Below are 16091 nucleotides of genomic sequence, written 5' to 3' on the forward strand. Positions count from 1 at the left end.
TATGAATAGGGTTGAAGAATTTTGTGAGATGTCAGGAAAATTTAGTAACATTTAACTTAAATCTAAGGCTACAAGGACTATGAGATCAATTGTCTTTAAGTTATAAAGTCTCTCCTATACAAAGTAAGTATTAGAGTCACTGAGAAGAATCCAGAATGCCCTGGCTGATAGTAATCTCTGATGATAATAAAGCCTCCATCAGTTAAAATGATATAACCAAAATGTCCTGGGATGATGTCACTGTTTCAAGAAGAGACAGGCAATTTTTAAACTTAGGGAGATTTAAATATAAAAATATTTGAGAATTCGACTAATGGGTTTAATGGTTTTATGCTAATGAAGCAGTACATATTTGTGTGTGTGTGTGTGCACTTGTTAACTTAGCCCATTGGAGTAACATGTCAGTCTTCTAATTCCATTTTTAAATTCATAATTAAGTAATTGACCTATTTTTGTGGTTTTTATATCGAAATCTTACCAAATTTGTGTGTATATATGAGTATTTATGAAAATTTAAGACTCACTGTATTTGTACATTTAATTTATTAGCTTTATAAAGATTAGTATAAGTACTTGGATACTTTTATGAGACTGGTGACATGTCTAACGGAAGTAGGATGTCTCTGTATTTAACGAAGCTTGTAAATGCTACCAAATATTATCCCAGACTCTTAAAAGTAATCTTTGGTTGGATGCTTGACATTGTGAATGTAATATTGTTACATGCTCGATTTTTTTCTTTGCAAAGTATTGGACTTTGTTCTTGTGGGCTGTTGTTTGTGGATTAGCTTGAGCCTCACAAGGCTCGGTTCTGAGTTTGACTGGGGAGAAGCTACAGCACACCTGACACTAGGGCTAGCTTTGCTACCCTTCTTGGGCCTCCTGAATGTTCTCGGTGTTCAGAGGCCTCTCCTCTACAGGGGGGTAGGTCTTGAGTGACAAATCCCCAGTTATTCTTGGCCTAGCCTTGTGGAGTTCACACTAAGGCTTGATAATCAGTTCTCAAGCTCTTTCTCTGATAGCTTCCTCTTTTCCAGTTTTCTATCCTATAAACTCTTAAGCCTCAGTTTGTTATTAAATAGAAATGACATACATATCTTATAACATAGAAACCCACACCTGAAACCTGTATGTGTATGTTGACCAATGTCACCCCAATAAATTTAATAGAAAAGAAAGAATGACAGTGTTCTCCTCATACTTGTGAGGGCAATTAAACGAGTCGATGAATATAAAGCATTTCCCACAATGCTTGGTTAATAGTAGGAGCCAAATAAATGTTGGCTTTTTTACTCTTGTTGTTTTAATTATTATTTTATTATTATTATTGCTGTTCCCATCCTATTATTATTATTGCTCTTCCCATCCTATTATTGCTAGGTCACATAGGTATTTCAATAAATGTTTGCTGAATTAATGTATTAGTTTTCGGTTACATTAATATTTTTATCTTATCTACAGTTTTATTTATTTATTGATTTCAGAGAGAAGAATGTAGAGGGAGAGAAAGAGAGAGAGAGAGAAATATCGATGAGAGAGAATCATTGATCAGCTGCCTCCTGCGCACCCCACACTGGGGATTGAGCCTGCTACTCAGGCATGTACCCTGACCGGGAATCGAACCGTGACCTCCTAGTTCATAGGTGGTTGCTCGATCACTGAGCCATTTGGGCTGGGCACCTTACCTACAGTTCCAAAGTTGTTTGAAATTTTTAGAAAATAAATAGCCTGTGAATATGTTTGATAACATATCTTCTGGTAAATTTTTAATATTTGCTACATGGTTAGAACAGATACTGAAATGCTGTCTCTTTTTCAATTTTAGAGAATTATTACTACATTTCTCCGTTGGTTGGTGTCTTTTTCTTGGCTCTAACTCCTATCTGGATTATAGTAGCAGCCAAACATCCAGCCACCAGGACAGTGCTCCACTCGGGCTGGGAGCCTGTCATAACAGCTATGGTTATAAGTAGGTTAGTATTAAATGTGTGTGTGTGTGTGTGTGTGTGTGTGTGTGTGCGCGCGCGTGCGCAGTCTATGTGCCTGTATCTATGTGTACATTAAAACAAATCGATTGCCTGTTTTATTTCTTGGGTCAATTATATTATGTATATTGGGTCAATTCTTTATTATCCAAAGTGATAATGGATATATGTGATAGAAATTACAGAAATCAGTAGATATAGAGAACCTCATTTGGCTACCAGTTGTAAACTTCTCTCCAACCAAATCTTTACCAGATTGCTGAGTGAAATTTAGTGGTGTTTGTCTTTGTATGTGTGTGTTCGTATGTGTGGGTGTTTTTTTTGTGTGTGTGTGTGTTGTAACCTGACAAGAACATTACTTGTTTTTCATAGTAAATTGCTCAGATAGGTATCAGAAAGCCTTAGGAATGTGTATGCCATTCAACTATTTCCACCTCTAGGCCTCTGACAGGACTTAAGGATATAATTAAGGATATATGCAACAGATTTAGTTCCAGGGACCCTAATCACCGTGGAATTTTTAACGAAAGAAAGAGAGAATACCTTAGAGGCCTAGCAGTCAGATATTGATCAAATGAAGTGTGATGCAGTCACAAAAAGGAGTATCAGTCAACCATTAAAAATAGCATTGTTATAAGTCTTTGAGAGGAAAGGTATTCATTATACCCTTGGTGAAAAGAGTCAGCTAGAAATGAGTATCAATTTACTGTTAAACATGGTAGATTGATGTGCTTATCTTCCTTCCTAAAACTACCAAAATGACAATAAAAAGATAAAAAGCTAAAAAACTACAAAGAGAAGGAGAACAGAGAGGACAGCAAGTGAGAAATTCATAAGATAGGAATCAGATGGATAGTTGTTAACAGAAGGAAAAAGCTAAAACCCAGCCGCCAGCAGGGGGAGCACCCAGAAGCAGCGCCCGGATCTGAGCCTCAGGAACCCAGACAGGTGGAGGCATTAGGGCCGTGAGTACTTCCGAAAGCTGAAAGGAAGAGTGGTGGGCAGTGTGTGTAAGAAGCAGTTAGGTCCTAACAGCCTTTCTCTAGTCTGACCACCCAGGTAGCTGCCCCTCCCACCTTAGCAGAAGACAGGCATTCACTTTGGAGAGACTAAATGGAGAGGCTCGGGATTCAGAAGCACCAGCTGGCTGTCAGGCTTACAGCTCCAGGCAAGAAATCAGATCCTGGCTTTCTGGGGGAGGCCTTCAGCTCAACAGAAAACCTGCATGTATTGACCTTGCAGGTCTTTTAGTGAAGGAGCTGCGTGCCCACCTGACCGTTGTTCAGTGAGGCCCACCTGCTGACCAGCTCTGCCCAGGCACACAGAGCTCCAAGTGTGCTTTCCCTTGTGCCCTCTAAGGAGGGGTAGCCCTTCATCAGACATTCGATTAAGACTTCTAACATGAAAGACGGAGACAAAAAAAATGGTACTCAAAGGAAGTCTAGCAGAGGTTCTCAACCTGTGGGTTGCGACCATCGGAAATCACATATAGCATATCAGATATTTACATTACGATTCATAACAGTAGCAAAATTACAGTTATGACGTAGCAACGAAAATAATTTTATGGTTGGGGTCACCACAACATGAGGAACTGTATTAAAGGGTCGCGGCATTAGGAAGGTTGAGAACCACTGGGAGAGAGTTGAAAAGCCTCAAAAAACTATCTCCGATGTCCTCAGAGAAATAAGAGAAGCGGTAGCATTCACAATTCTGTAAGAGCAGAATGATTTCAGAGGAGGATTGAAAAAACAAAAACAGGAAGAGCTCTTGGAATTCAGAAATATACAAACAGCAGAAACAAAATCAGTAGAATAGTTAGAAGGTAGAACCATCTTGGAAAGTAGAACAGAGAACAGAGAGGTAGACAATTGGAGGCAAACAATAAGGAGAGGAAATTATCACAGAAATAACATAAGGAAATTCCCCAGAACGGAAGAACATGGGCTTCCTGAGTGAAAGGGGCCTGATTGAAAGGGGCCGCTACGGGTCCAGCACCATGAGTTGGAGTAGGAGGGGCCCACATCAAAGCACGTCATCATAAAATCCCCAAAGCTTCCGGAATGAAAACGAGTTGCATCCAAAGGATTGGGAATCAGAATGATGCCCACTAGCAACACCAGAAGCGATTCCTCCAAAATTCTGAGGGATAATGTTTTGAACATAACATACGGTCTCAGTATCAACCAAACGTAAGGACAGACTCACGAAGTTTTCAGACACGCAGGATTTCAGTATATTGGTTTCCCATAGGCCCTTTCATATAAACGTTGACAAAAGACAATTTTATCATAATGAGGAACTAAGAAATAAGACGACATAGAAATGAGGATAGCATGTGGTTCGTTTTTCTGTAATGTAGGTTGTTTTTTTCCGGGAGGTTTCAGGCAACAGGATCCTGTGAAATGCTGGGAGTTGGTCACAGTCATAGACTAAGCCTCCTCATGGGGCGATTGAAGGGTAGGTAGGGATGCCAGCCATGCACCAGGCCTAGAGAGCAACTGCCCAGGCTATCGGGAGAACAGTGGGCTTCAGGAGGAATGTCCCTAAGAAGAAAGAAAGTGGAATCGATTGATTACCTGCCAGATGAGCTTGACTGTAATCAGGGGCATTTCATTAATTTCGCTACAAATTTGAGGCTGAATTAGTAATAAACAGCTAAAAAATTTAAGAAAAATATGAGACAAAGCAAACAGTACAAGTGAGGAAATCTAACAAGATGCTGTGTGTTTCAGTTGTGAATTATGATCCCATTGTTATAATAAAATAAACTCTAAATGTTTCACCAAAAATGATAACCAGACTGTCAGGATAGAGAGAGGAAGAGAATTGTGAGGGACTAAAGTGAGGAGGGATGAGTGAGATTAAATCCTCCATCTGCCACAGTGGATGCCGTTAGGGAAATGTTTAAAATTATAAGTTAAGAAATAGTAGGGAAAATGTGTTATTTAGAAATACAGAATTAAATGCCAGAAGAAACAGCTAACGAAGTTGAAAAGAATTGGTGGTGGAAGGCAGGATCTGGGGGGTGGGACCAGGGACTATTTTATAAGCTTTGTGGTACTTTCACTTTTTAAATAATGCTCATGTGTTTGTTTGCTAGAAATAATTTTTTTTTATCTTCACCAGAGGATATTTTTCCATTGATTTTTAGGGAGACAGAAAGAGAGAGGGAAAGACAGAGAAACATCGATGTGAGAGAGACACATCAATTGGTTACCTCCTGCATGCACCTGACCAGGGCCCGGGCCAGAGAGGAACCTGCAACCTGGGCATGTGCCCTTTACAGGAATTGAACCCAGGACCCTTCAGTCCACAGGCTGACACTCTGTCCACTGAGCCAAACCGGCTAGGGCATGCTAGAAATAAAATTTAATAAAAGTGAAAGAAAATACTTTTACAATTTGGGTTTTTATTTTTAAACATATACACATTTTAAAATGTCTGGGGAGGGTATTTACTAACATGCTAACAGTATAACTCTGAATGATGTAACTATGGTTGATTTTTATTTTCTTTTTATTTATATTTTCTATAACAAGTTTTATTATCTGGGCAACAAAAATATTTTTAAATGTTTTTCTTCAAGTGTTCATTGTATATGCACTTAAAGTATATACTTTCCTTTTTACAAGTAACTTATCTTGGAGATCAGAAAGTGACCCCTGAAATGTGGGGCTACAGCTTATATCATGTTTTATTTTCAACATTTGTGATTGACATTGATTTTTACCTTGAATATATTTTATCTATTTTTTAATGTCTAATTATTTTATTTTTAAAAACAATCTCTTCTTTTTAAAAATACGTTCTTATTGATATTTAGAGAGAGAGAGGAAGAGAGAGGAATAGAGAGATAGAAACATCGATGAGAGAGAAATTTCATCAGTCGGCTGCCTTCTGCATGTCCCCTATTGGGGATAAAGCCCGCAACCTGGGCATGTGCCCTGACCGGGAATCAAACCTGTGACCTCTTGCTTCCTGGGTTGACACTCAAACACTGAGCGACACCAGCCAGGCTCAGGCTAATTATTTTATTTTTAAAAGTAGAGGTGTTTGTATATAAAGAACAGCTTCAAGTTAGTACATTTCCTTTTCCCTAAACTATATGATTTTGTATCTTTCAGCATTGGAGGCCTTATTCTGGACACAACTGTATCTGATCCAAACTTGGTTGGAATTGTTGTTTACACACCAGTTATTAATGGTAAGGATTAGATACACTATTTCATAAGGATATCAAGGCTTTCTATGCCCTTAAATGCTAATAGGAATCTTAGGGCTCGGATTTAGGAGGGCTGTCTGTCCCATCCCATTCATTCTCTCTCCAACCCCAGGTTGCTGCTCAGAGGGAAATGACCTTCCCCTTTTTCAACATGCAGAACACATTTTTGAAAAGAACTGTTTCTTAATCTTATTACTGATGGAAGTTTGAGAGTCAGGCATACCTGGCTTTTAAGGGTAGTGAGGCAAAACGCGGTAGTTCAGTTCTGGATATTTGGGTTATATCTACTATCTTGTGTTGTTTTACTGCTGCTCCTTATCAATTTTCATGGATAAATCAGAGTTAGCTCAGTTTGAATCAGTTGCTTGAGTCACTTGAGTCCATGAATATCTGTCATCCCTCTCATTAAATTCAATAAAAATTAAAAGCAAAAGAAAAAAATCTATCAGTCCCCTGCTGATCCCTTTAAAATCTGCCTTATGTTTTTTCTTATCTATAAAATGGGAATTACAGTACTTAAGTTCACAGGGATTTTTCTATGGATTCTGTTTAATAAGATAATTTTAATCCAGTCCTACTAGGTTTTGGTCTGGCTCTCATTAAATTTGATTTGAGTATAGCCCAAGTGAATATAATTTAAAAAGTGATTCTGCCTGGGGAAAACATGTCACAGGATATACTACACATCTAATATAAATTACTTTTTATACGTATGTATAAGAAAACATTTTATTTGAAGATAAGTTCTCCAAAATCCACTTTTATATCTAAAACTTCTACTCTACATTGAAATTTTTATATAGCTTTAGAATGTGCAGGGTATATAAGAAGATAATCTAGATTAAAAGATGACTTTCTTGAGGTTTTTTTTATAGTGCCATATACAAATTTTTTTAGTAACCTGAGAACAAAAGTGTCTAGCCTTGTCTTTTGAATAAATCTAGCATACGTTCTCTCTCATTAAGATGATAAACATGGTACATCTTGTTACCTAGTTTTATATCTTGGGATTTTATAGTAACTTTTAAAAAGAACTTACTTTGGTCTGCTTTCAGACCAGACAGTAAGTCAGATTTGAAAAAAATAATGTTTTTCATAACAATGCTTTTCATGCCCTTGGAATATCTACCTCCACTTAAATAAATCCGCGTCTCAGAAGAACTTTTTATTTTGTTTCATCGGCCCAGGGTGTGACATAAAGAGGCTTGCAGTTGGTTGAATTGATGCAAGTTGTTAAAAATAGGAGGCTACCTATCTGTTCTCCTGTGTTTCAGGGATTGGTGGTAATTTGGTGGCCATTCAGGCGAGCAGGATTTCTACGTACCTCCACTTGCATAGCATTCCAGGAGAACTGCCTGATGAACGCAAAGGCTGTTACTACCCATTTAGAACTTTCTTTGGTTCAGGTATGTGCTTGTGGATTTTTACATGTTTTATTTCAGGAACTTCTCCTCTCTGTGAGGATAGGCGGGCAACAGTTGTTGAATACATATTTTGTGAGTATTGCACAACTTTGCTATTTCTGCGTGCTAAGTAGATCTTAAATAGAATAGATTTTGTTCATTAAATTCCAGTGAGCAGAAATCATTCCTATCAATTCTGCAGTTGTTGAGGAGCTCTGTGTAATTCTTTTGTCCCTTTCTCTGGGATATCTTGTGAATGAGTCGGAAAGAGGAACCTCATGGATACGGGCAAACAATGCTAGGTGGTTTAGGGAGACGGGTGGGCTGTCTTTCCTATAATGATCTTTTTGGCCTTCTCAATGGAGGCCTTCGATCCCAGATAAACGGGATGAGGGGTGATAACTTCAGTTACAAGACACGTGCATTATTTATGCCAACCAGGCGTGTGAGAACCAAAAAACTAAAACAACCATTTAAGCCTCACAATTTGTGTCATTTTTTTCTGATGAAAATAAATGTAATTGTGACTTAAAAAAAAAAATACTCCACTGATTTTTTTACAGAGAGGAAGGGAGAGGGATAGAGCTAGAAACATCAATGAGAGAGAAACATCCATCAGCTGCCTCCCACCCCCGCCCCCCCCAATGGGATGTGCCCGCAACCAAGGTACATGCCCTTGACCAGAATCAAACTTGGGACCCTTCAGTCCACAGGCCGATGCTCTATCCACTGAGCCAAACCAGTTAGTAAGTCAGATTTGAAAAATTGACTTTTGAATGAGGATCAGAAATGCCCAGCCTATGATAATAGTGAAAGAACTTGAAAGGGAAAGGAAAATGAAAACATTTCAGTACTGTAGGAGCTTTATATTTTTTCTTTTGTCTTTCCTCTTTTTTTATGTAAAGTCTGACCATGTTCTTCATAGCAAATTTTTATCAACCACCTTTTGTTTAATTAACATACTATAACACAGGGAGAATTTCAAAGAAATTTATTTTTAGCAATTGAATTTTATGTGATGCAGTAACTAAAAGGTAATCCCCAAATTTCAATACATTTCTTTTTAGCAGTTGAATTTTATGTGATGCGATGTGGTATTGTAACTAAAAAGTAATCCTCAAATTTCAGTAACTGACCTATAATTAACCAAAATATGATTTTGTTTTAACAACGTTTACATTTTACATTACAGGAGTAAATCATAAGTCTGCTCAAGTTCTACTGCTTTTAGTAATTCCCGGACATTTAATTTTCCTCTACACAATTCATCTGATGAAAAGTGGTCACACTTCGCTAACTGTAATCTTCGTAGTAGTATTTTTATTTGCTGCTGTGTTACAGGTAAGAGTTAAAACTTCTTGTCATCTCTTTTATGCTCTAATTGATGTAAAAGTATAACTACATGTAAATCTAAAGGCTTGAAATATTTTAACATTTAAAAAAATCAACTTACTGCCTTCCTAATGCTTTGATCTTCTTAAAACTAGTAACTCAAGACCTGTTTTAATCTGATCTGATCGATAGAACCTTTGGATTTCCTGTTTCTGGATTCCATGTCTTCCTGTTATTTATTCTCTTGTTTTATATGAATACATCTTCTAATAGATTTCTGAGGAAGAGTGCGTCAGAGTAAATATTTGGAGCCTTTGCATCTTTTTTTTTTTTAAATGTATTTTATTGATTTTTCACAGAGAGGAAGGGAGAGAGACAGAGAGCTAGAAACATCGATGAGAGAGAAACATCGATCAGCTGCCTCCTGCACATCTCCTATTGGGGATGTGCTCGCAACCCAGGTACATGCCCCTGACCGGAATCGAACCTGGGACCCCTCAGTCCGCAAGCCGACGCTCTATCCACTGAGCCAAACCGGTCTCGGCAAGCCTTTGCATCTTATAAAATGCCTTTAAAATTTTTTTTTTCTTTATTGATTTCAGAGAGGAAGGGAGAGAGAGAGAGATAGAAACATCAGTGACAAGAGAGTATCAGTGGTTGTCTGCCTCCTGCATGCCCCACACTGGGGACCGAGCCTGGAACCCGGGCATATGCCCTGACCGGGAATCAAACCGTGACCTTCCAGCACTGAGCCACTTTTTTTTTTCTTTTTTCTTTCTGTACATCGATATGTTGACTTGATATAGAATTCTGTTTCTTTTAGGAAACAGAGAAAGGCATTGCTTCCTTGTCTGTTAATTTTTCCCATTACCGTTGAGAACAGCAGATGCCATTCTCATGGCTGATTTCATTGTACAAATTTACTGTTATCTCCCTGGAAGCTGGCAAGATCTCTTTCTCCCATTTCTCTTAAATTTTCTGTTGATGTGCCCTGGTTTGGGTGTATTTGGACTGTTTTGTTGAGCATAGCCAAGCTTTTCAATGTAAAAAATCATGTTCTTCTGTTGTAGGAACATTGTTTGAATAGCTTCTTTGGTGATTGTCTCTCTCTTTCTGGAATCTTAATTGCTTCCTGGGACTCTTGCATTAAACTTCTTATCTTTTCTTATTCTCTATTTCTTTATCTTTTTTTTCCTTTCTATGGGAGATTTCTGTGCTTTTGTAAATCTTTTCACTGCTGTGTTACTGAAGTTACTGGAGAGAGTAGAGGTGAATGCCTATGCTCAGCTTGCCATCTTTACTTTACATGGAAGGCTATTAATTTTAAAATTGAAGGAAATTGTCTTTATTTTCAAAATGTGTGATCAATATAATACATGTACAGAATTTTAAGATTAAATAGTACTAAAGGGTTCTACCTTTCAAGCATTTCTCAGGCAGTCACTTTGAAATATTTTAGCTATTTCTTCTGGTAGTTATCTGTATGTTTTAAAGTAACGTGCCTAAATTTCTAAGTTTTTTATTAATCTCAGAGATGCCCCATCTTTCCCATACAGTTATATTACAAGTTTTTGTTAAATTAGTAGTCAGTGTTCCTATTATTAGGACTACCTAAACATTGTTTACTATAGAGCCAGATAATATACTGTGATTATATTTTCTTTTGTGTATTTTTATTTTTCTTGGCGTTAATAATTACATATTTTTTCATTTGTATCCTTTTTTTTTTATAAGTTGTTCTTATTTTTTCCAACGGTTCCAGCTTTATTTTGGTTTCTTAGTCATGACTTCTTGCTAAGCTTTATAGGATTTGGCACTTCCTACACTGAGAAATCCTAACGCCGTAAAGAATGCATTCAAATAATTCTTTAGAGAGATGACATTTGAATGTGGCCTTTCAGGGGTTTGACACACATGAGTGAGGCTAGAGGATAAGTTTTGGGACACTATTCCAGTAGAAAGAAACTGCATGATGCTAATGATGTTCATGAAATTAACTGACATTTACAGTGTTTCCAATATGACCAGCGCTCTTAAGTGCTTTACATATTTTGTTTCAGTTAATTTTCACAAAGATTCTCTGAGATTACTTCTTTATATGTAAGTCAGTAATTTTCAAAGGGAAGCATGTGTGAAATAATGTGCTGTGTATGGAAAGAAAAGATTTAAATGTCCATATGTTTTTCCTCATTTGCTTAAAATGCTTGTTTTCTTCTATTTTATGATTACCTTGTAATGAGCATACTATATTTGCGCAGTGTTAAGTATGCTCAAACATTTTATGCTGAAAAGGATACGTAATTTAAAACTTTAGAGATTGCTGAGTAAAAGCATAGAGATAGAAAAGCACAGAGCTTATGAAAGAAAGAGAAAGTTACTCATACACAGGACCTCAGAGAAGGGAATAGATGAGATACGGTTAAAAGGATAGATTAGGGGCAATGTAGATGGAAAGGCCTTAAATGCCAGGCAAGGGGCATTAGAATCTATTCTTAAGATAACAAGAACCCTTATGACTTAATTGATATTTTAACTTTTCTACAGTTATAGTGCTGGATATTTTATTAGAAGTCACCTGTAAATAATTCATTCACTTATTCATTCAATAAGCCTTCGTTCTAGTAGATGCAGGAATTGGTTTTAAATCCCAGGATGAATAAATTCAGACCCTATCCTCAAGGACTCATAGTCTGGAGGGAAGACCATTACATGAACAAATAATTATAATGAATATAAGATCATAATCTCTCTATATAAAAGCCTAATATGCAAAGTGTACCCTCGGGAGTTTGACCGACTGGGAGTTGGAATGCTTGCTATGATGTGCACTGACCACCAGGGGGCGGTGTGGAACAAAGGAAGGCCCCAGCCAGCAGCCGGCAGCCACTAGGGACCCTACCCAAGCACAAATTTTGTGCACTGGGCCTCTAGTATAATATACTAAACTCTGGGGGCAGTTACATATAACTTGCTGTCAGAGCTTGGAAGAAAAAGCAGCTAACTACCTGGGGAGTAATATTTTTCCACTGTTCAGTAGGAACAAAGTTATTTCAAATGCCTTTTTACTGCTGGCTACCTTTATTGCTTTATATGATATGGTCATTTATTATAATTTATGTTCTCCTCAATCCCCTGGTACATATTCAGAGGCTATTCATTGGTCTGTTGATAAACATGCCATTTTTAGAACATGTTTCTATATATAACTCTACCTCTTTGCCTCATGGATTGATTTGACATTTGTTTCTTGTTCTTATGTGTCTGTCTCACCCATTCTAGAGAAAGGCTCTTTGTTTTACTCATTTTTTACATCTCCAGCATCTAGCCCAGGGGTGGGCAAACTTTTTGACTTGAGGGCCACAATGGGTTCTTAAACTGGACCGGAGGGCCGGAACAAAAGCATGGATGGAGTGTTTGTGTGAACTAATATAAATTCAAAGTAAACATCATTACATAAAAGGGTACGGTCTTTTTTTTTCAATAGTTTTATTCATTTCAAACGGGCCGGATCCAGCCCACGGGCCATAGTTTGCCCACGGCTGATCTAGCCCCATCCCTATTGCTCAGTGAGTGTTCATTAAACTGAATGTATCTTGTCAGCTCTGTCTCTTCCTTCAGTAGGAGGGAAAAAAACTTTCATCTACATTTAGGTCCCAGATATTCCAGGAAAAAAAAATACAAAAACACCACACACACACACACACACACACACGCACACACACACACACAGAGAGAGATCGAGAGAGAGAGAGAGAGAGAGATGTAAATTTTCTCCTCCTTGCTTTCAGTAAACACCAGTTTCCTCTCTTACACTGATATAGGTATTTAAAATAAAAGGCAATGAACGTAAAACCTCACAAGTTTTATCAGTGTTCAGTCAAAATTGTAAGGATTTGCTGAAATGTTTAAAGATGAAGTGACTTGATATCTAGGGGTATGGATAAAGCAGAATAGGTCATGAGTTGATAATTGATGAAACTGAGTGGTGGTAATGAGCTTGCCATGGGATTTGTACTATTCTGTCTATTTTTGTGTATGTTTGAATTTTTCTATAAAAGGAACTTTAGTATGGGAGCTCTTCAGAGTATATGAGTTTTCTAATTTTGGTCCTATGTCTAGTTCTTGTGTCAAGTGAAAAGTAGAAAGTCCATTTGAGTTTGAAATTGTTTGGGACTTGGAATGGTTTAGTTTGTGTCTTATTTACACACTAGAGGCCCGGTGCACAAAAATTTGTGCACTCGGGGGGGTCCCTCAGCCCGGCCTGTGCCCTCTCGCAGTCTGGGATCCCTCGGGGAATGTCTACCTGCTAGCTTAGGCCCGTTCCCTGGGGGATCAGGCCTAAGCTGGCAGTCAGACATCCCTCTGGCAGCCCAGGAGCCCTCGGGGGATGTCCACTTGCCAGCGGGGAGCAGGCATAAGCTGCAATCGGACATCCTTAGCGCTGCTGAGGAGGCAGGAGAGGCTCCCACCACCACCGCTGTGCTGGCAGCCGTCAGCCTGGCTTGTGGTTGAAAAGAGCTCCCCCTGTGGGAGGGCACTGACCACCAGCTGGCAGCTCCTGCATTGAGCGTCTGCCCCCTGGTGGTCAGTGTGTGTCATAGTGACCAGTCATTCCCAGTGGTTCTGCTGTTAGGGTCAATTTGCATATTACCCTTTTATTATATAGGATGGACTCCATTATGTCGCAAATTATGTTGTTCAGGTATTTATTATGGGTCTTGCAATTAAAAGGATCCTAACAAATGTGCCTTTGTTTTGTGATGTTAAGGCCATTGAACCATGGATGTAGATGGGATGGATTGTTGTCTTCCTCATGTTCTTGCCCAGAGCAATCGGAGTAGTTGAAATATGTCAAGGCCAGAGTAATGTGTGAACGGCATTCCTGATCAATCACATTACATGTTGAGTTACTTTTTCAATAGTAGGGATGGGTTGGCACCAAACTTCACCATCCTGTATTGCCCGTTATACCTTTTGTGTCATCAGTGAGCATTTACTTAGTATGAGGCTGCTAGCTGTAGTTAAAGGTGTAATTGTTGACCTTAGGACACAATTTTTCATCTATATCAAATTAGCCCATTGAAGCTACAACTTTGATGTGCAAGAACCAGAGTGTACTTTCTTCTACAAACTCAGGGGCACGTGGGTTCTTTCTCTCTATGCAGTGATTTCCTCTGCCTTCACATCTTACTCGTTCAGGTGCTCCACTGACTGCTTAAAACCTGCTAGTTTGTGAAATCAAAAGCATAATATGGAATTCCAGGCTGTGACGGACCTTGCTGGGTTTCCTTCTAAGATGTACAGAAGGGAGTATCTTCTTCAGGGTTTTCTGTCTCTAATTCATTCTTGCCTTATCCCCTACCGTCTTTTTCAAGGATGTAGTACCTTGACTGCATAATAAACCTGAGAAGGGTCAAAGATAACTATCAATCAGATACCCAGACTGGCAATCTCTCTACCCAAGATGGAACAGCAGTACATTGTGATTCATTTCCCTATTTTATTTAAAGCCCCTACTTGTTCCCCTTTGTATTAGAAAGCCTTCCTTTGTGAAAAGCAAAAGCATAGAGTGTTAGGGTTTTTTTGGGCCAGTGACAGGCTGTGAAAGAATTCACAACTGAAAGAACAGATAGATGCAGAAAGAAAGTTTATTTTTACTTTCCCCGAAGGGAAAGGGCCAGTGCATTGCTAATCAATACAAAAGGCAAAGAACAAAAAAGCTGCTCTTTCTTTTAAAGGCTTGGACAAGGAAAGGAGGGTGATTTGGGGGCTACTGCTGTTGCTAGGTGAAATTGAGCAGACATCTGGGGGATTGTCTTTGTTAGTTCTTTAGGACAGTTTGGGCAGATGTCCTGGGGAGGTGTCTTATCTTTTTACAATACTTTTCCAAAGTCTATAAAACATTCTTAGAGCAAAAGTTATGAAGAGTTCAAAAGAGGCTTGTTTGAAGAGGAGCCGGGGAGGGCGGAGGGGGTGGAGGGTGGGGGGTAGGGAACTTTCTACTAATTATCCCTGGGTTGTAAACCAGCAGGGAGGAGGGGTACGTATGTAAAAATGCAGCCTTGAGAGTAGCTTATCTTATCCCTCAGTTTGAACAGAGGGGCCCTTTGAACCAGAGGAGCTAACAGTCTTGGTATTTAATTACCAGGTGCTTCGCATAAATTGTGGAAGGCTACAGCAAAGAAAAAGAGAGGCCTTTTTTACATCCTAACATAGAGTTTGGGTCACATACCCTACAAACGGCCAAAAGAGGAGTATATTGACATTTTTTTCCTGCTAAAAAGTCTAAATGGGAAAAGAACAATGAGACTTTTCTAGCCCTAGATGCCTATTGTATTCCAACAAAGTGTTTAATAAAATTGGTCAACAGTGCAAACCATCTCTAAATGAAATTTTTAGTTGCCTGTTTTAGCTACTGATGGCTTCCTACAGAAAATTAGGTTACCACAAACTCTACAGAATTCTAGTAGCACCAAGTTCTATGAGCGACTCGCTGTGAAAGTTTGGTTGTAGAAAACCGTGGCTCTTGGCGTATGTTTTTTTCATGTGGGAGAGACAAAATGTTTCTTTTAAACGGTGGAATGATAACAAATTTTCAATATGTAAGGTTGAGAGTTGTAACTATCACGATTTCATCAACTATGTAATACATACAGTCTCACTACTGAACAGAAGAAATGGGAGACTGTGTCCCTGCCACTTAGGATCCTCTCTTAGCCGTGGGAGATTAGAATTAAATGAATGAAACAGCTAGAAAGAGCCTAAGACTTACCTCCTTAGAGTCTTCTTCCCCTGTCACTTCAGAATCAAACCTGGTGCTTGTGCCTGGCTTTCATTCTTTAGAAGATTTTTTGGGTGAGATTGGAGTATACATTACAGCTGATGAGAAACTTGAACTAATAACAACATATATGAAACTCTTTTTAAAAATTAATTCCTTTATTTATTGTTACCATAGCAAAGAAAAATTCATTTATCATCATAATAAAACAAACATCCAAGTGTTTTTATACATATATTGCAAAACAATGGATATCTTAATCAATGCTCTTTGGAATTCAAGTCACAGAAACCTGCTGGCACTTGCTTACACAAAAATGCGACTTTATCAAGAAATATAAAACTAGATGTGGAATTGGAGGGGGA

General features: G+C 38.5%; 1 protein-coding gene across 3 annotated transcripts in view; it reads left to right on the forward strand.

The window, feature by feature from the left end:
- SLC41A2 (solute carrier family 41 member 2) overlaps positions 1-16091 on the forward strand; it is an 83737-nt gene that overhangs the window by 54150 nt on the left and 13496 nt on the right. For all 3 annotated transcript variants that reach the window (XM_059681789.1, XM_059681788.1, XM_059681787.1), the window contains exons 7-10: positions 1826-1973; positions 6113-6192; positions 7485-7616; positions 8806-8954. In XM_059681789.1, coding sequence (XP_059537772.1) covers positions 1826-1973; positions 6113-6192; positions 7485-7616; positions 8806-8954 — 509 coding nt within the window. The remainder of the gene's footprint in view (positions 1-1825; positions 1974-6112; positions 6193-7484; positions 7617-8805; positions 8955-16091) is intronic.

The sequence above is a fragment of the Myotis daubentonii genome, chromosome 2 (assembly GCF_963259705.1).
Source record: "Myotis daubentonii chromosome 2, mMyoDau2.1, whole genome shotgun sequence".
Taxonomy (NCBI): domain Eukaryota; kingdom Metazoa; phylum Chordata; class Mammalia; order Chiroptera; family Vespertilionidae; genus Myotis; species Myotis daubentonii.